Below are 19276 nucleotides of genomic sequence, written 5' to 3'. Positions count from 1 at the left end.
GCAACTAAACTTAATTGTGTTGACAGAGTGCACAGATTTTTAGTAAATAATTTGATTAAATTGATTTCTTTTTAAAACAGGTCAAAAATTAAGCTGGCTAGCTAGTTTAGCTAAGCAAGCTTGCCTAGCTTAATTTTATACAGTTATTGCTGACAAAACTCCACTATTTAGCTTAGCTTTACATGAATTTGACTTCATGTAAAGCTAAGCTAAGCTAAGCAAACCAGTGCTATAACATTGTTTTTTCATTTTTTAGTGTTGTTGTCAAAAATGTGAGCTGTGATATGAAGCCTTCCACACAAATTTATAGGAAATAATTTGACAAAATTAATTTTTTTCGAAAACAGGTCAAAAATTAAGCTAGCTAGCCTAGCTTAATTTTACATAGTTATTGCTGACTAAATTGAATAATTCTGACAGCATGCATACAAAATGGGTTTGTTTAAAATCAAAATTTGTTGGAAATTGACTTTATGTAAAGCTAACCAGTGCTATAACATTGTAATTCCTTTTTTCAGTGTTGATGCCAAAATGGGGCGTGGGGGGCTATGGTTTTTAGCCTCCAAAACAAACTTACAGTGAATGATTTGATAGAAATTATTTCTTTTTTAAACAGGTCAAAAATTAAGCTAGCTAGCTAGTAAAATTAAGCTAGCTAGCCTAGCTTCATTTTGGACAGTAATTGCTGACTAAACTCAAGTATTTTGACAGAATTTGTGCTAAATGGGTTTGTCAGAAATCAAAATTTGTTGGAAATTGACTTTATGTTGGGCTAAGCTAAGCTAACCTGTGCAATTAGATTGTATTTTCTTTTTTTCAGTGTTGATGTCAATTATTTGAGCTCTGGTTAAATTTACAGTTAATAATTTGATAAAATTGATTTCTTTCTAAATCAGGTCAAAAAGCATCAAGTAAATCATTGGCACCCCCTGGTGGATTAATACAAAATATCAAAAACACCTTAAAGTTTACAAAAACAGCCCTGCAATACAATCAATTCAAACTCTTTTGATGTTGAATTTGCAAATGACAAAATGTAATTGACACTAAACTCAAGTTTTAGCCACTAAACAACAGTCAGACAGAACAGCACATCCAGCTTGAAGCGTACCACCCTGTAGCACTTCAAAGCTACTTCAATGACGTGTTTTGTTGTTCCCACCTGTATTAAGAGGGTTAATTCTTCCTCATGCACCTCTACAGGCCTTGACAGGCCAGTATAAATTTGTATCTAGGGTACAAAGGGAGGGGGGGGTGTATATTTTGGGTCTGGGGGGAGCTGGAGGTGGCAGCCCGTCTCATGTGTCAGTGTACCGCAGAGCCTTCAGGCAGCTGCTCTCTGGTGAGTCCCCCTATAACTCTGCTTTTCATCTGGCTACTCATTCTCTCATGCATTTCCATTTTTAATATCACATCTGCTTCTTTTTACGTCTCTTGGGGAAGTGTTGGCTTGTAGTTTGTGAATTTTTCAGAGATTTTTGTAGCCGTCATTTTATTCAGACTCGAAAAACGAAAGCAAATCATGACAGGGTTACTGTTCTGGAAAAGAGAAGCACTTAAAAATAGACTTCATAGTTCACAGGTTCTACTGCAAAAAGCACTTTTTGTGTGTTGTTTGAAAAAAAAAGCCTCAAGCAAAACAGGAGGCTTCTGTGTTACAAGTTACAAGCTAATCCTTGCTAATACAATCAAGCGTGATATATTTAGCTTGATTTGCAAGTCCGGTGTCAAAATGTCAAGGTGTGAAAACACATTTGGTAGCATGCATTAGCAGGAGAGTGCAGCAGATTTATTTTTTCTCCAGGTTCAAAAAAATTTAGGTCAAACAAGCAGAGCAACAATGGGGAAAACTTTAAAACATTAATGCTTTTATTTCAGATTAAGACTCTTTAAGTTTAACACTGATGTATGAGTCTCCTTTTTTTAGATTGGTTTAGTCATGAATTACATTGTGCACAATGGCATGGTCGGACAATCCTGAATATGCTCTTATCTAATCCCTCAAACAAGAGTCTGTAAACTGTAAACCAAGGGCGTAGGTTTGGTCTCAACATTGGTAGGGACAATATAACAGCATAACCTGCATGCAACACTTTTTGCTGGGGACGGGACATTAATAAGACCAAACAGATTGGGTGAACAGGGGTCAGGGCTACATTTCTCACTAATATGAACCTAATTAATTGGTAGGCTAAATAATCAATGCAAAATAAATCTATATTGACTTATACTAACTTTCATGTGTATTGGTTCACCTGATACACCTTTCGATTCAAACCTTTATTTTCAAAGACTACTAAAGAAAAATTTTGAAAACTTCCAGAATAAATGTTCGGATTTTATTAGCAAATTTAAATTGCAATATTTGATATAACTTAAAATTATATTAACATACACAATACAAACTTGTTAATAATCTCTTAACTGAATGCAAAAAAAAAAAAAAAAAACAAAACATTTGTCTTAAGACCACTCAACATTGTCTGTCTTATAAATAAATTAAATATAACTGAAAAAACGTCTTAGAGAATAACAAAAATAAATAAAAATGAAGCCTTCCTTCAGGTAAAACACTACTGCTTTTGTCCACAAGCACATCCAAACTTATAGACAGCACCGCTCCTAAAACTGCATTAATCGTCCAAAAACTTGTGTTTTTCACCAATATTCCATCATAGTCCGCTCCTGGTTAGATATCGATGATCTGCTGCAGTCTGTGTCACTCCAGACAGCGCTGTGTGGCTGTACTGACCTCTGAACTGACGAAGACTTTGTTTGCGCTTGCCTCTCAAAGAAAGGAGTCGGCTCTACAGAGAGTACTGCGCATGCGCAGTATGCTAACTCTGATGCAGGTTGGACTTTCAGTATCAAATTAAGTGGTGTGTTCCCCATGGACGTCTTTTTACATTACTTACAGTGGCTGCTGCTGTCCGAAAAAACTTCAAATATCCCTCCTCTTCGAAGGAGGCGGCATGTTGTCACCACGTATTTCTGTCGGGGCTGAGTGAGTGTGCGTGTGTGTGTGCGTGTGCGTGTGTGTGTGCGTGTGTGTGTGTGTGTGTGTGTGTGTGTGTCGTGGGCGGAGTCCATAGCCAACCTAACGTGCGTTTGAGGAAAAAAAATGGACCGGCACATTCAGCGAGTGAAAAGGGGTAAATTTAAGTCTGAACATTATGAAAATAATTCACTTAATAACGGAAGCGTCAATTCTATCCTTACAACATATGGGAACACAATCTAAATTCCCTATATAACTGAACTCATTATATAATGCAAAAAGTTGCTTAAAATTTGGTGGGGACAATTTGTGCCTCCTGAAAAGTTGGTAGTGTTATGTCCCTACCGTCCCTATGCAAACCTACGCCCTTGGTGTAAACCCTGATAAGTTGAGTTTACTTGAAAAATGCTTGTAAACTGGTTACCTTAAAAACTTAAGTAATGAAACAAGTTAATTTAACTCAACATTTTAAGTAGTTACGATTATTATGGAAAATCATTCTACTGAATGTCTTTAATCAAATAAACCTGATGCTTGTTTGATCTTAATTAAAATATTAAGTAATGTTAAAAAATGTTGCATATCACTGTAAAACATAATAAGTTGACCTTACTCAAAACTGAAAGATGTGATGTTGATAAATTTGTCTTATGATTCAGTAAATGTAACAATAAAAAATTGAAGCAGATCAGAACAACTAAATTAAATAACATTTTAAAGAACAGCTGGGTCTCATATCCACAGCGTTCCCCCTTCACTCATGGTTACAAACGCCGTCACAACAAAAATCAGCTCTAATTTCATAACTTTAGTAACCGTGAGTGAGGAGGTAAGGCAGTAGATATGAGACCCTGCTGTTCATTGAAATATTGTTCTTCGGGAGGCACAGGTTGTCTGAGCCCCACGGCGCTGACTGGTGGTCTGTGCTTCATGGCACTGACTGAGCTATCATGCTATTTAGGCCAATTTTGAAAATGTAAGAAGATATATTCATTCATTTTTGACACAGTCAGTCTCGAATCGACTGCGTCCCCTCCTCACTCACGGTTACAAAACACAGTCACAAACTAATGATTTTAAGTTGTTCTTACTTAAACAGTAACAAAAGTTAAATCTACTCAGAAATCATCAGTTTCAACACTGAAAACTCAGACATTTCAGTAAATTTAACTTACGAACAAACTTTTTATTTTTCTTAGCTTAATCCAGTGTGGCAGAATCAGTTGTTGGGAATTGGGAGAGAAGATTTGGCAAATATTTCATTAGGGCGACCCACGTACTCCTTACAAATGTGACGGCTTAAAAAGTGAAATGAACAGGATTTCCAACAGACGAGACAACACTTCCACAAGAGAAAAGCATGAGATGAGCATGGACTCATTTATTTCAAAATAAAAGAACCAAATATTTCATTGACTGAACTTTATTTCCTGATGTTGATAAATGAGTCCCATCATGCTCTGTACATTCGCATGACAAAGACCCCGAGTCGAGTCCCGCCACCTAACCCCAGCAACCTCAATATCACAGCAGGTTTGATGCCCCGTTCAGAGCCGGCTTGCTTGCGCTGAAAATGACCCTGCCTCTCCGCCGTGCAGGAATGGCCTCCACTGGCAACCTTTCTGAAGAGCAGGTGCACTGCTCCATCTGTCTGGACGTCTTCACCAACCCCGTCTCCATCCCCTGCGGACACAACTTCTGCCAGAGCTGCATCCTGGGATACTGGAAGACCAGCCCCCTGTACCAGTGTCCCATGTGCAAGAAGTCCTTCTACAAACGACCGGACATCAGCATCAACACGGTCCTGAGGGAGATCGCGGAGCAGTTCAAGGAGATCAGGGTGAAGAGCGTGGAAGGGAAGTTAAACGAGGAAGAAGAGGAGGAAGAGGAGGAGGGGAAGAAGTGGACAATGGAGAGGAAGAAGAAGGAGGATGAGGAGAGGCTTTTGGAGAAAGATCAGAAGCAGGAGCAGGAAGAGGAGAGGAGGAAGAAGGAGGAGTTACCAGCGCTGATCCCTCCTATGGCAGTGCCTGAGACCTTACCGCCATCCTCACCTCAAGTCGCACCTCGTAGACCGCCACCTCCTCTGCTTCCTCAAACCTCGCCCCCTCCTTCCCCGCTCATCTCCGCTCCTTCCACTCCTTCCTCCTTCCTCCCATCTCCGTCCTGGGAGGAGGTGCTTTGCGATGTCTGCCTGGGTGACGGTAGACCCAAAGCGGTCAAATCTTGCCTGGTGTGTCTGACGTCGTACTGCGAGGAGCACCTCAAGTCGCACTCCTCGCGGTTCACCAAGCACAAGCTGATGGAGCCGGTCGCCAACATGGAGGACAGGATGTGTCCCAAGCACGAACGGCTTCTGGAGCTGTTCTGCAAGAAGGATCAGACGTGTGTGTGCGTTTTGTGTACCGAGACGGACCACAGGGCGCACTACACCGTACCTGTGGAGCGGGAGTGGTCGGAGAAGAAGGTGAGTCGGCGTTTGTTGGTGAAAACACTCATCAGTGGACTCAATCACAAAACCCCCGTTTGTCTCTCGTCTTCCTCAGGCTCAGCTGAAGAGGACGGAGATCGACGTCCAGCAGATGATTCAGGACAGAGTGAAAAAAGTGGAGGACATCAAACACGCCGTCGAACTCAACAAAGTGAGTCGAGACAATCTCAAAGCAAAGTCCCCCCAAACGGAAGATTCAAACGTTTTGTGTTTTCTTGTTTCTAGGTGAGTGCTCAGAGAGAGGTTCAGGAAAGCGTGCAGGTCTTCTCCGATCTGGTGCGCTCCATCCAGAGGACCCAGGCGGAGCTGGTTTTATCCATAGAGGAGAAGCAGAGGCAGGCAGAGAGGTGGGCCGAGAGCCTCATCGCGGAGCTGGAGGAGGAGATCACCGAGTTAAAGAAGAGGAACATGGAGCTGGAGCACGTGGCTCGGACCGACCACATCCACTTCCTCAAGGTGAGTGGTGATAATTAATAACATCATTACAGTCATGGAGAAGAAAGGTGATGTAAGGGACTTTGAACGAGGCATGGTTGTTGGTCTGAGTGTTTCAGAAACTGCTGATCTACTGGGATTTTAACCCACAACCATCTCTAGGGTTTACAGAGAATGGTCCCAAAAAGAGAAAATATCCAGTGAGCAGCAGTTCTGTGGGACAAAATGCCTTGTTGATGCCAGAGGTCAGAGGAGAATGGACAGACTGGTTGGAGCTGATAGAAAGGCAACAGTAACTCAAATAACCACTGGTTACAACGGAGGTCTGCAGAAGAGCATCTCTGAACACACAACACGTCCAACCTTGAGGCAGATGGGCTACAGCAGCAGAAGACCACACCGGGTGACCCTCCTGTCAGCTAAGAACAGGAAACTGAGGCTACAATTCACACAGCAACACCAAAACTGGACAATAGAAGATTGGAGAAACGTTGCCTGGTCTGATGAGTCTGGATTTCTGCTCCACATTCAGATGGTAGGGTCAGAATTTGGCCTCAACAACATGAAAGCATGGATCCATCCTGCCTTGTATCAACGCTTCAGGCTGCTGCTGCTGGTGTAATGGTGTGGGGGATATTTTCTTGGCTCACTTTGGGCCCCTTAGTACCAACTGAGCATGGTTTAAAGTCCACAGAAAAAAAAATAAGAAAAAAAGAAAAAAAAGGAAAAAAAAAGGGGGGGGGGGTTGAAAGAAGAAAAAATGGGAAACAAGAAAAAAGAAGAAAAACGAAGGAAAAGATGAAAACAAGAAGAAAAAAATTAAAAAGTAAAAAAAGGGAAAAAAGAAAAAAGAAGAAAAAAGAAAAAAGTAAAAAAAGGGAAAAAATAAGAAAAAAGAAAGAAAAAAAGGAAAAAAGGAAAAAAGAAAAAAGAAGAAATAAGAATGAAAAAAGGAAAAAAGGAAGAAAAAGAAAAAAAGAAGAAAAAATAAAAAAAGGGAAAAAAAAAAGAAAAAAAAAGACTGCTTTCTTCAACATGACAATGAGTTCCCTGTACTCAAATGTCCTCCACAGTCCCCAGATCTCAATCCAATAGAGCACCTTTGGGATGTGGTGGAACGGGAGATTCTCATCATGGATGTTCAGACCACAAATCTGCAGCAACTGTGTGATGCTGTCATGTCAATGTGGACCAAACTCTCTGAGGACAAAAGTCTACCTAATAAAGTGGCCAGTTCCTCTGCCTTTTCTTCCTCCATCTGCTCATTTCACTCTTGTGACAACACTGCCCTCTTCCTGTGATTACCTGCACTGCAACACCAGTGCACTAAATCTAAAATATATCACAATCAGAGGCTGTGTTTCATTCTCACCTGCATTTTTTCTTGTTCTTCATACAATCGTAGAACTTCCCAGCTCTGAGCACTCCTCCTGCTGTCAAAGACTGGTCTGGGACCAGTGTTCCCACTGACACGTGTGTGGGGATGATCCGGAGATCTGTGTCCAAACTGGAGGCGACATTGAATGAGATGATAGAGAAACTGGCCGACAGTGGTAAGACTTTCTTTGACTCCACAAATCACATGAATTACTCCTTTATGTTTCTGTCAGTTTGGACATCATTTAAGAGTTAGACAGTTTGAAAAGCTGAATTTTCTCTTGTTTTTCTTACAGAGATCAAAAAGATTCTCAAATACACAGGTAAGAAAATTTCCATTTCATTTCAAAGGATGTCCTGAAAACAGTGGTTATCTTTTAATCAAAGCTGTGTTCAGTCATTCTCATTTTGTCAGTTTCTTTAAGAAAAACTGGACTTAATCAAACTTTTACATAAAGATTTTGCAGAATGTCAAACTTTATTCTCCCAAATTTATGACTTTATTTTCATGGATTTGACTTGATTCTTTAAAAGATATCTGAAATACGGTCTTCAGTCTGGAAATTTAAAAAATATTTCTATCCTTATTCTCACCTAAACTCTCTCACACAAATGACAGTACACTCACACTGTACCTACTACAACAACAACACGAACGAAAAAATGAGCAAAGTCTGCTTTGTTAAACCAGAATCAAGTAATAAATGTTCCTCATCGTGGATCTTTGAGGGTTTTTTTCAGTTTGTGAAAAATGTTTTGGATAATCTTAAAGTTATTTCGTAAGTTAACCTCACAAATTTGTTCTCCTGAGTTCACGGCTTTATTTTTATTGATTTACAACCTTTTTTAGTAGATTTGCGACTTTACTCTTGTAAAGAATTTAACTTTGTAAGTTTTTTTTTTAATTACTATCTTCAATAAAATATTTTTTTAGTTTGAATTTAAGAGTTCATCTTGTGAAAGCAGTTTGAATTTAAGGTGCTTCTTCAAAGCCACTTTAAAAACTCACTTTTACAAACTGGCCTTTATGTAATGTTGTCTTTCGTATTTTATTTTTATCTTCATCTTCTTTTGGCTTTACTGTTTTTCTTTTTGAAGTTTCTCTTATCATTTATCTCACTACTTTTAAGTCCATCCTCTTTGTTATAATTGTTATAATTTTATTTTTCTATTATTATTTTATTTTTCTTTTTTTTTTTAACTACTATTATTTTTATTATCATTATTATTATTATTATTATTTTATTTTTGTATTATTTTAATCTTATTATTATTATTATTATGATTATTATTATTATTATTTATTTATTTATTTATTTATTTATTTATTCATTTATTTATTTATTTATTTATTCATTTAATTATTTTGTGAGAAAATTGTACATTTCCAAATTCATTCTTGCAAATTACGACTTCTGTCTTGTAATGCTATCACTTTATTCTGAAAATTTTGAAATTGTTTTTCATCGAAAAGTTGTCCAAAACTCTCCCATAAAATGACAACACCTGCTCACTGTGCAACAAAAATGAGCAAAGACTGTTTTTTTCCACAGGGGGCGCCAAAAACAACACAAACCAAAAACTCAAATACACTTTCTTTGAGAATCAGAGTGATCCAGATGTTTTTGAAAAAAATCAAACCACTCCAAAGTTTCAAGCTCAAATTAGAGGTTTTATCAAGAAAGCTTAAGTTGATAACCTTTTCTGTATTTCCTGTTTGTAGAGTTAATCCGATCAAATTGATTTATCAAATTACTTTCAAACAACTTGTCCGAGAAAAATCTCCTTAAAGATAAAAAAACAAACATGTATTTAACATCTTGTGTTTCTGCAGTGGACATCACCCTGGACCCGGACTCGGCCAACCCCTGGTTACAGCTCTCTCAGGACAGACATCAGGTGAGACACCTGGGCGCATGGCAGGACCTCCCAGACCACCCTGATCGCTTCGACACCGTCGTCATCGTCCTGGCCCGGGAAGGCTTCACCTCAGGGAGGCACTACTGGGAGGTCCAGGTGGGGGACAAGGACGACTGGTACCTGGGTGTAGCCCGGTCCTCCGTCAACAGGAAGGGCCGGATCTCCGTGAGCACCACGCAGGGCTACTGGGCTCTGGCCATGAAGAAGGGTCAGGGGTACCGCGTGTCCACGTCCCCACCCATCCTGCTCCCTCTCAACCCCAGACCAAAGCGGGTCGGCGTGTACGTGGACTACGAGGAGGGGCAGGTGTCTTTTTACGACGTGAGGAACCGGACTCATATTTATACGCTGAAAGACACGTTCACGGAGAAGATTCTGCCTTTTTTCTACCTGTACTGCTGCGACAAAGCCTCTGACACCATTTCTATCTGTCCAATGAATGAGAAAAGTCTGATCAAGCAGAGCCAATGACGCGCTGACGTTTGGAGGTGAAGTGACTGATGTTGATGTGAAAGAGTCTTTAATGACATTTTAAATGTGATGTTTTCTGTTTTTCTATTAGCTTTACCCCTGATTTTAAACACTTTATTCTCCTAAATTCACGGCTTCAGTCTTGTAGATTTATAAAAAAGAAGGTTTATTTGCTTTAATGTCCAGATTTACAAGAACAGCCTTAATTGATGTGAATGAACTTGTACATTTTTAATTACGTCTTACAATAATGGACAAAAATTAGCCTCATGGTTAGCTAACATTAGCATATAACTTAAGCTTCCTGTCATTGCAACTTCTTTTTCGTAAAGTTATTTCTTGAAAAATAACTTTTTCTAAATTTACGACCATAATCTCAAATTTAGTTCTTTATTCTCGTAAAGTAGCAACTTTCTTTACCCAAAATGTACGACTTTCTTCTGTAGATTTGTGACCTTAATCTAGTAAATTTTGGACTTAACCTTTCTAAATGTATTTACTAGGATGAGAAAAACAATTGATGAACAATATATCGGGATTTTTTGTTTGACAATATCAAAATCGGGGTTCTTTGTTCATTTTTTTTTTCAAATTCAAATTCTTCATTTCAGTCTTTGTTTATAAACAGGATTGGAAAAAGTTACCACTTTTCTCCAGCAGAGGGCGAAATGTTTCTCTCTGACTCACATGATGTGCATTTTATAGGAAAATATGGCTCCTGATATTGTTTGTAGACATTATCGTCTTTATCATTATCAACTTTTTCACATGGTCTGGTGTTAAAAAAGCAAACTAAAAATCACTAAAACCATAAATATAGAAGAATCACAATTCAAATTGGCACCCCAGAAATCATAATAGGGTCGAATTGCAATGATAGCTTATCATTTTAGCCCTAGCATTTACTGTTTTTTGGTCAAATTTATGATTTATTCTTGTAATTACCACTTGAGCACGAAGAAGTCACATATCTCTGACGTCATTTTCATGAATTACAAATTTATCACTATGACACTGCAACTCCATTTTTCAGATTTGTGATTTTTTTTTAAATCTGTCATGTGGCCAAATCTCTCTCTTAGAAATGACATCACACATGTACAAGACAAAATCTGCAAAAACTGCTTTGTCCACAGGGGGCGCCATGAATCAGCTCAAACTGAAACTTCTTCCTGGAAGTTCAACTGAATATTTGAGTATCTTTAGCTGCATACTTACAACTATTTCATGAAATTATACTAAGATCAAAACTGTGTACTCTCAGTTAAAAAGGTTATACTCTCAGACAGTTGTGCTAGCATAGCATAATGACTGTTAGCAGCGGGATACAGCTAGCTAGCTTTTTTGAAAGTTTATAAAAGCCATTTACTAGCATATCTAAAGCCCTATTTCCACCGAGCGGTTCAGTTCAGTTTGTCTCAACTTTTGTTTTGTTTATTGTTTTTTTTTTGTTTTTATTTATTTTTATTTTTCTATTATTTATTTTAAAAAAAATTGTGCAACAAGACAGGACAGTGACATTGACAAATAAAATATGAACAATGAGTTGATTGCACGGATAGTTATGATGATAATAATAGTTGTGTTATATACATATATACATATTACATGAAAGGATAATAACAGTAATAATTATGAATATAATAATAACAGTAATAATAATCATAATTATTAAGATTATGATGATGATGATGATGATGATGATGATGACTGCTATTATTATTATTATTAATATAAAATTAGAGCATTAGCGATGTACACTGTGTCACTGCTTTAGAGTCACGCTATTATGTAGCTGACACGGCCAAACGCCACCTAGTGGGGTATGGTTGGCTGTGGAACAGGATCAACCCACCTGAACTATACTGAACTGATCCATACTGGACCACTTAGTGGAAACGGGGCTTTAAGTTCTTAATTTAAACAATGTTTAGAAAGTTTTGATTCTACTACTTGGCTGTAAACATCAATATATAACAAAATTTAGCATCAGTTAGCTCACAAACTTTATTAAAAATAAGGAAAAACCACCAAATTAACCCATGTATAAATAATGCATAATGTAAAATGTATGACTCATCATATTTATCATTAAAGCATGTTAGCAGTAGACCATCATATAAATCTGAGACAGAAGAAGAGTATGTTCCTTCCTGTGCATGGAGAGACAGACGATCACTCTGAGCTGCAGTTTTATTTATCTTCTCTCCTGACTGCATGTTGATGTTTGATGTTTGATGATGAAGATGAAAGAGAAGTGTGTTTATGATTCATGAAAATAAATGTTTCACAAAGAGTCTCTTTTTTTCTGACTCCTTTCAAACTCCAGTTTAAGTTTCGTTTCATTGATGTGATGTAACTCAGCCACGCCCATGAGAGACGGTGCCGTGCGTGCCCACAGCTCTGCTCTTGAGATGAGCACTTTGAGGAGAAACAAGAAACAGTCGTGTTGTTTGGTTTTATTCAAAGTAGTGTATGGTTTCAAATTTGACTCAATAACAAGGAAAAGTCAGGTGAGTCCATTTTTAAATATTTTATGCCTGTTATATGTTGTTGTTTTGTTTTTCATCTTGGTTTGACTTAGAAATAACTTTACAAAGGCTGTGCAGGATAAGCGTGCTGATTCATGTGAGCATGAGTCACCGGGCGGGTCAGGGTTGCTTTGTTTGTGGCTTTAAATAGACTCGATTTTAAATACTTCAATTTTTTATTGATTATTCCCACAGCTTTCACAATGTCATCCCTCAGCGTACTTGCTTCACTGCCAGAAGATCACTTCCAGTGCTCCATCTGTCTGAACGTCTTTAGCGACCCCGTCACCACCCCATGTGGTCACAACTTCTGTAAAGCCTGCCTCAGCGATCAGTGGGACCACTGTGAAATATGCCACTGCCCCATGTGCAACAAGCGATTCTACAGGAGGCCTGAAGTCTCCACAAACGAAACCATGGAGGAGATTTCCGCCCAAATCAAGAGACGGAGAGTCGAGGCGTCTGAGAGTGCCGACGCGCCGTGGCAGGTGAAATGTGACGTGTGCACAGACGTCAAATTCAAAGCCTTCAAGTCTTGTCTTGTTTGCTGGACGTCGTACTGTGAAACCCACCTGGAGCACCACCAGAGAGCGCCCTCCCTGATGAGACACAGGCTCATCGACCCCGTGGAGAACCTGGGGAAGAGGAGGTGCGTGAAGCACGAGAGGGTGCTCGAGCTTTTCTGCAGAGACGACCAAGTGTGCATCTGTCTGCTGTGCAATGAGACGGACCACAGAGACCACGAGACGGCGCCGGTGGAGGAAGAAGGGCCTCAGCAGAAAGTGAGAAACGCCAGTTGGCAAAGTATAAAATGAAACTTGCATGATGGTTTCACTGCTTGTTCAACTCTTTATATTTCAGGAAAAGATTGGGACCCAAATGGCACACATCAAACTAATGATTGAAGACAGGATGGAAAAGATAAAAGAATTCACAGCTGCATCCGAAGTGAGCAGAGTAAGTACGTCAAAAAAAAAAAAGGATGTACACATTTACCAGGCTTCAATATTTCTCTACGCTGATGACTCTGATGTATTCGTATCAGGAGAAGGCAAATCAAGAGCTAGCCGACAGCGAAGCACTCTTCAATACTCTGATGGAGCGTGTACAGGAAGCAAGAACTCATCTAACATCGAATATCCTGGAAAAGCTGAGAAAATCACAAGAGAAAGACAACGCCATGGTTGAAAAGCTTCAGGAGGAAATCGCCAAACTGCGGAGGAAGCACTCAGAGCTGGAGGAGCTTTCACAAAGTAACGACAACTTCCAGCTCCTACAGGTTAGAAACACTTAATTTGATGTTTCATTTGATGTGGGTACATTCTTTTTCTGCTTTTTTCAAGAAATTAGTTTTTAATTCTGCAAAATAGGCTACCTAACTTGCTTCCCAGGAGTATGACGAGTAGATTGATACCCTACTCGAGTGGTTTTTGTAAATGTGAAGTTTGTGATCTGGTTAGCCTAGCTTAGCATAAATCCAAGACACAAATTTTGACAACCAGATTGGTATATTTGGATAGAATTGACAACAGGGAAACAGTCCTACTCTATGATTGGCAACTGTCAGGCTCCAGCTATAGGCTCTAGCTATAAGGGATTTAGCTCATGAGCTCAGTTAGCTTCCTGGCTAAATATGCTCCAAAACAGAAATAGCTTTAACATTACAGTAGCCACTCATTGAAGTCAGAGTCCACATCCAGCACATAGATCTTACCTGCTCCAGTGAGTTTTAGCACGATATTTTCATCACAGCCTGGGAAGCTAGAAGTGAGTTACTGGTGGGTATATAAGTCGCCCAAATCCAAAAAGTGTATTTTTTTGTTTTTGATGTGTGCTATGTTTTACATTTTACAAAATAAATCTGTGTACTTGCTTTCCAAGAGTATGACAAGTAGATTGATACCCTACTCAAGTGGTTTTTGTAAATGTGAAGTTTGTGGTCTGGCTAGCCTAGCTTAGCATAAATCCGAGACACAAATTTTGACAACCAAAGTGGCATCCTTGGGTAGAATTAACAACAGGGAAACAATCCTACTCGGTGATTAGCAACTGTCAGGCTCCATTGTTGGCTCATGAGCTTAATTAGCTCCCTGGCTAAATAAGCTACAAAACAGAAATAGCTTTAACGTTACAGTAGCCACCTATCGAAGTCAGAGTCCACTTCCACAGCACATATTTCTTACCTGCTCCAGTGAGTTTTAGCATGATAATTTCATAACAGCATGGGAAGTCAGATGTGAGATACCAGTGGGTATATAAGTCACCCATATCCCAAAAGTGGTGTTTTTTGTTTTTGTTGAATGCTATGTTTTACATTTTACAAAATTAATCTTTACACTTGCTTTATCAGAGTACGACGAGTAAATTGATACCAAACTCAAGCTTTTTTTGGGAAATGTCAAGTTTATAGTTTGGTTAGCCTAGCTTAGCATCAATCTGAACTTAGACTTTTCTAGCTTTATTTTTATTACATCGTTTGTGTTCTATTACTTCAAAAAGAAAGCTTGAGCTATTGGTGAAGTTTTTTAGCCCAATGCTCTTAGTTAGCATCCTGGCTAACTAAGCTCATAGCCACTTATTTTAAGTCCAGCTAGCATTAATCTTATTTTCTCCTATGGGATCTTATGTGAGTCTTAATTGATCTTCCAAGGTTTTTTTTCTCCATAATGTAGTTTAGGTTTAGCTTTGCGCGCTAGCTCCGCAGTCTATTGATGCAAAGCTAACTAGCTTTGCTAATGTTTCCAACAGGCCACATGAGCCCTGCAGACACTTGACTGTAAATATAGTTTGAAACAAGTCTTGCGCTGCTCATTGTCATGCGTTGTGTGAATCATCCCAGACTCTGCAGACCCTGAGCGCCACATCAGTCACCAAGAACTGGTCCAAGATCAGCGTCTACTCAGATCTGTGTGTGCAGACAGTGAGGAGGGCCATGACTCATCTTGTCCAAGGTTTTCTGTCAGACCTGAAGACTCTGACAGAAAAAGGTACGAATACATCTCTCTCTTTTTTTTTATCTTTGAATAAATCTATGAAGGACTTTCTCAGGACTGTGTTTTCGTTTTTACAGAAATGACCAGGATGAAAAAGTACAAAGGTAAGATAGTAAACACATCCAGTTAAATTTCTTTCTGATGTGAGTCATTAGTGAAGATTAAACCTGAGTGTGTTTACTCAGAGTCTGTGATCTTCAACCCTGACACTGCTGGATCCGGCCTGGTCGTGACTGAATTCGGGAAACGTTTGAAGTACTTCAAAAACGCAGTCCTCTCATCATCTGATGATTCAGAGAGGTCCAACTGTCCCATGATCCTGGGGAAGAAGGGCTTCTCCTCTGGGCGTCATTACTGGGAAGTCAGAGTGGGACTGAGGACCAACTGGGACGTCGGAGTCGTCACAGAATCCGCAAACAGAACCGGGAAGGTGGCTCTGAAAGAAGAAAACGGCTTCTTTGCCATCGGAAAGAGGGGTCTGGATTATGAAGTCCACTGTGCTCGCTACTCAGCTCTTCACCTGTGCCCCAGACCACGAGAGGTGGGAGTGTACTTGGACTACAACGAAGGCCGGGTCTCATTTTATGACGTGGAGAGAAAGATGCACATTCACTCCTTTACGCGACAAGTGTTCAAAGAGAAACTCTTCCCGTACTTCTACCTGAGCAGCAAGGCCAAAAAGTCAGAGCCCTTGGTTCTGACCTCCATGGAAAGTTTAAAAGAGTTATACGCTCGCGTTCGCGCCCTTGAACAGGCTGAGAAAAAAACTGAGTAGAAAGAAGTCAACGAAAATATGATATCACATTTTCAAGTTGACGAATTCCCCGATTTGTTTGGCACTGACTCTGATTTGACAGAGTGGTACACCTGGTAGCACTTTATCCCTTTACTGTGCCAAGAACTTTTTGGTCACTTCTGTGTATCACACAAAAAAAGAAAGAAAAAAACAGAAAAGTGCCTGATAAAAGGTTAAATATCTTTTCAACTGCAGAAACTTTCCCCAGGAAAGAAAAATGTCTCTGTTTAGTTTCTTTTTTTAAAAAGAAAGAACAAAATCTCAATACAAGAAACTTTTCTTACTTTGTTTCTGTTCAATAAAAGCACAAAGTGCCTCACAGAGTACCTAGTTCTTGGGAAAAGTTCCTGCAGTTGAAAACAACTCTTTACCCTTTCAAGGGCACTCATCAAAATATATTGAATTTCAAAAACTTAACTTTATCTAAAGAAGGAAAACTTTCTCACACAGTCATCTGATATTTTTACTTAAAAAAAAAAATCAAAATATATTTTTGAAATCCTGATTTAATTTTTTCTATATAGTCTTTGCTGCCATGTTTCTCATAAGCACTAAGAAATAAAAACCTTAAATCTGATCTAACACACTTTGGTGGATTCATAGAGGTGATCTTAAAGGTAGGGCATGCAGGAATTTTCGTTAACTGTTTGTAAACACATCATTCAAACTAGGCTCCTCCTCCTTGGCTCAGTGCCAGCAGCAGCCCACACCCACAGCCTCTGACTGTGACTATGCGAACACTCCGACTAGCCCAGAAACCACCTGTAGCATCACATTTCTATGTGGGAAAGACTCTAGAGCCGTGCATCCGATTTGGTATGCTAGCACAAGCTAATTAGGGCTATTTGACTCATACGTGGTTAGCAGGAAGCTAACTCCAATCGCTCTTCGTCACACGCTGCTCTCCGAGTTTCCAAAAGCGAGTGAAAGTCGATCCAAGCTTCAACCTCATTTAGGAAGTTTTGTTTCACTTTGGTTGTGTTTTTCTTCCTCCGTGCTACATTCGCTATCATAGCTGCTCTGATTAGCTTCTTCCATGCGCTATCATCAACACACTAAGTCACTTGGTGCTCTGTGATTGGCTGAAGCAACCACCCCTACACTCCACCCAGAAACATCCCAGCACAACCAAAACATCAACATTCAGGCAGAGGAAGGGGGGTTGAGGCAGACACAGACACTGACATCGAGCAGAAAAACTCCAGTAAAACTTAAAATTCAGTTTTCCTGTAGACCCCACCCCAAAAAGTTTCACATCAAATCAAATTGTATGTTTTTATTTTGCAAATTTACATCCTGGGATGATATTGGAGAAAAAAAACAAGTCAGTACAGAAACAAGTACTCAGTTAACCCCGATTCAAGTATAAAAATCTACTGTGGTTTGAATTTTGCTGAAGAACTCATGTTGCAGAACATTTTTCTACCACTAGAGGGCAGCAGAGGACTAAACGTGGCAGTCACCTGACTTTTCTGGGAAGCACAGTGACCTACATAGCAGCAGCTACCGCATGTTGAGGTCACTGGTACACACACACTTACACATCCACTAAAATGAAAGTGAACCTTTCTTTTAATTCTTCTTTCACTTCCCAAACATCAGCTCACAGCTGCAGCAGATGTTTTTGTTGTGATTTCTGATGTAGAAATTTTTCCAGGCACCTCTGGGTTTGGGAAACGCTCCAATCTGGAGTAAATGACATCATCTGCTGGCATGTGAGAGCATCTTATCAGTGCGTCGCCGCCCTCTGGTTGCTCCAGTAGTGCTGATGGACTATAATGATACTGCTATCTGTTCTGCCAGTGCACTCATGTATTGTAAACTGCTGCTATTAAAAGCTTCTTGTCTTGTGGGTTTAAAAACAGAGCATTGTTCAGCTCAAATGAACAATCCTTCAGTGAGTATGACGGGTTTATTGTTGAAGAGGTCATTCTTGTTTATGATAAATATGGACGTACGCTGAATTTATTTTGGTTTTTGAGGCTTTTCTTGACATTTCCTGTTATCACCTTTTCCTAGGAGAAGTTGTTAAAGAATCTTGTTGTTATACTGAAAATAAACGGGTGTTGTTTTAACCAGACTCCACACTGAAATCATTTCGACTCCGCTTTGGACCCACTGCGGCGTCATTTGATGACCCGGCAGATTTAGAGCGCTGCGTAAAAAGGACCACCGGATTATCCCGTGACCATCTTTTTAATCTGCTTGGTTCTAATCTCTTATCAATGGCAGGAGGGAAGCGTGTTAAAAAGAGCAGGGGTTCCAACGGCGCTGTGTAATCTGGCTCATTATCTAAAGCCGTGGAGAGAAACAGCAGGGAGGGCATCCAGGTGGAGAATGTAGATGGGTTTAAATCCACCATCCACCTCATCAGTGAAGCATGAAGTTTCAGTCGTTGGTTGGTTAGGTTTGTCTGTTCTTGGCTACCGTACAATCCTCCTGTGAATATTAACGTTGTTTAAAAGACAAAAACCCTTTTAGTCAGGTCGTTTAAAATGCACATCTTAGTTATGAAGGTCACTGTTAGCTTTAGCTGAGTTTAGCTAACACTCTTATAAGGCAGTCAGACCAAACGATGGAAACATAGTTGACCAACCAGAACCACGGTGCTTGTTTTTTTAGGCATCTGATCCTGATCCGTACATCTGTCCACAATGCTAGTCTTTTCTTTTTGTAGCTTAAGATTTAAAGTGTTATGCTAGCAGCATCCAGGTGGCTAATGTCAAACAAAGATGAAACACGGGATATGGAAGTCAGACAACTTTACTTCTTTCAAACATTGTATTTCTGGGGGCACACTGCCTTTGGTTGGACAAAAATTGAAAACTTTTAATGTGAAGTCATAGCAGTGGAAGTCAGTGGCACCGTTATTTATCATAATAAAATCCCAATTATGAAATTTTAAACATGTTTTATTGTTTTTATTGTTGTCTTATCTGGTACAGTGTCCTTTGGTGTTTGAAAGGCACTTAAAATGAAATATATTATAAATATTATTTATAAAATATACATAAATTCTTACCAAGATTTCTGTTCATTCAAGATCTACAGTAATAAAAAAGTAATATCTCAAATCGGCGTCTTCAAACTGACTACATCTGTCTCCGTTGAAGTGTTTGAAAGCAAACTTTAAAACTTTTTAAACTTTAAAACTTGTTGCACTATAGAAATAAAGTTGACATTGACAAGTTGACATTAACATTGCTACAATTCAGCTACTTTATCTTTAAATGCCCCAGCATTCTAGAACATGGCATTCTAGAA

The 19276-nt window shown here is 39.3% G+C and overlaps 1 protein-coding gene across 1 annotated transcript; it reads left to right on the top strand.

The window, feature by feature from the left end:
* The first annotated feature begins 4598 nt into the window (after positions 1-4598).
* Positions 4599-15991, top strand: LOC141784523 (uncharacterized). The gene is made up of 13 exons (XM_074662362.1): positions 4599-4838; positions 5034-5465; positions 5545-5640; positions 5715-5945; positions 7330-7477; positions 7598-7624; positions 9136-9679; positions 12375-13005; positions 13085-13180; positions 13269-13502; positions 15063-15210; positions 15294-15320; positions 15402-15991. Exons 1-13 carry the CDS (start codon positions 4599-4601, stop codon positions 15989-15991), a joined length of 3444 nt encoding a protein of 1147 aa, XP_074518463.1.
* The last annotated feature ends 3285 nt before the right edge of the window (positions 15992-19276 follow it).

Source organism: Halichoeres trimaculatus, unplaced genomic scaffold, assembly GCF_033239565.1.
Source record: "Halichoeres trimaculatus isolate MK-OKI-2021-1 unplaced genomic scaffold, fHalTri1.1 fHalTri1_scaffold_22, whole genome shotgun sequence".
NCBI lineage: Eukaryota > Metazoa > Chordata > Actinopteri > Labriformes > Labridae > Halichoeres > Halichoeres trimaculatus.
This window is presented reverse-complemented; position numbering and strand designations above follow the sequence as displayed.

Bases quoted from the DNA above. Each gene is read 5' to 3' on its own strand.
- LOC141784523 (XM_074662362.1), top strand. From the start codon at position 4,599: ATGGCCTCCACTGGCAACCTTTCTGAAGAGCAGGTGCACTGCTCCATC. The intron at 9,680-12,374 runs GCAGAGCCAATG...GGCTTTAAATAG, and splicing joins AATGAGAAAAGTCTGATCAA to ACTCGATTTTAAATACTTCA. The intron at 13,503-15,062 runs GTTAGAAACACT...GAATCATCCCAG, and splicing joins ACAACTTCCAGCTCCTACAG to ACTCTGCAGACCCTGAGCGC.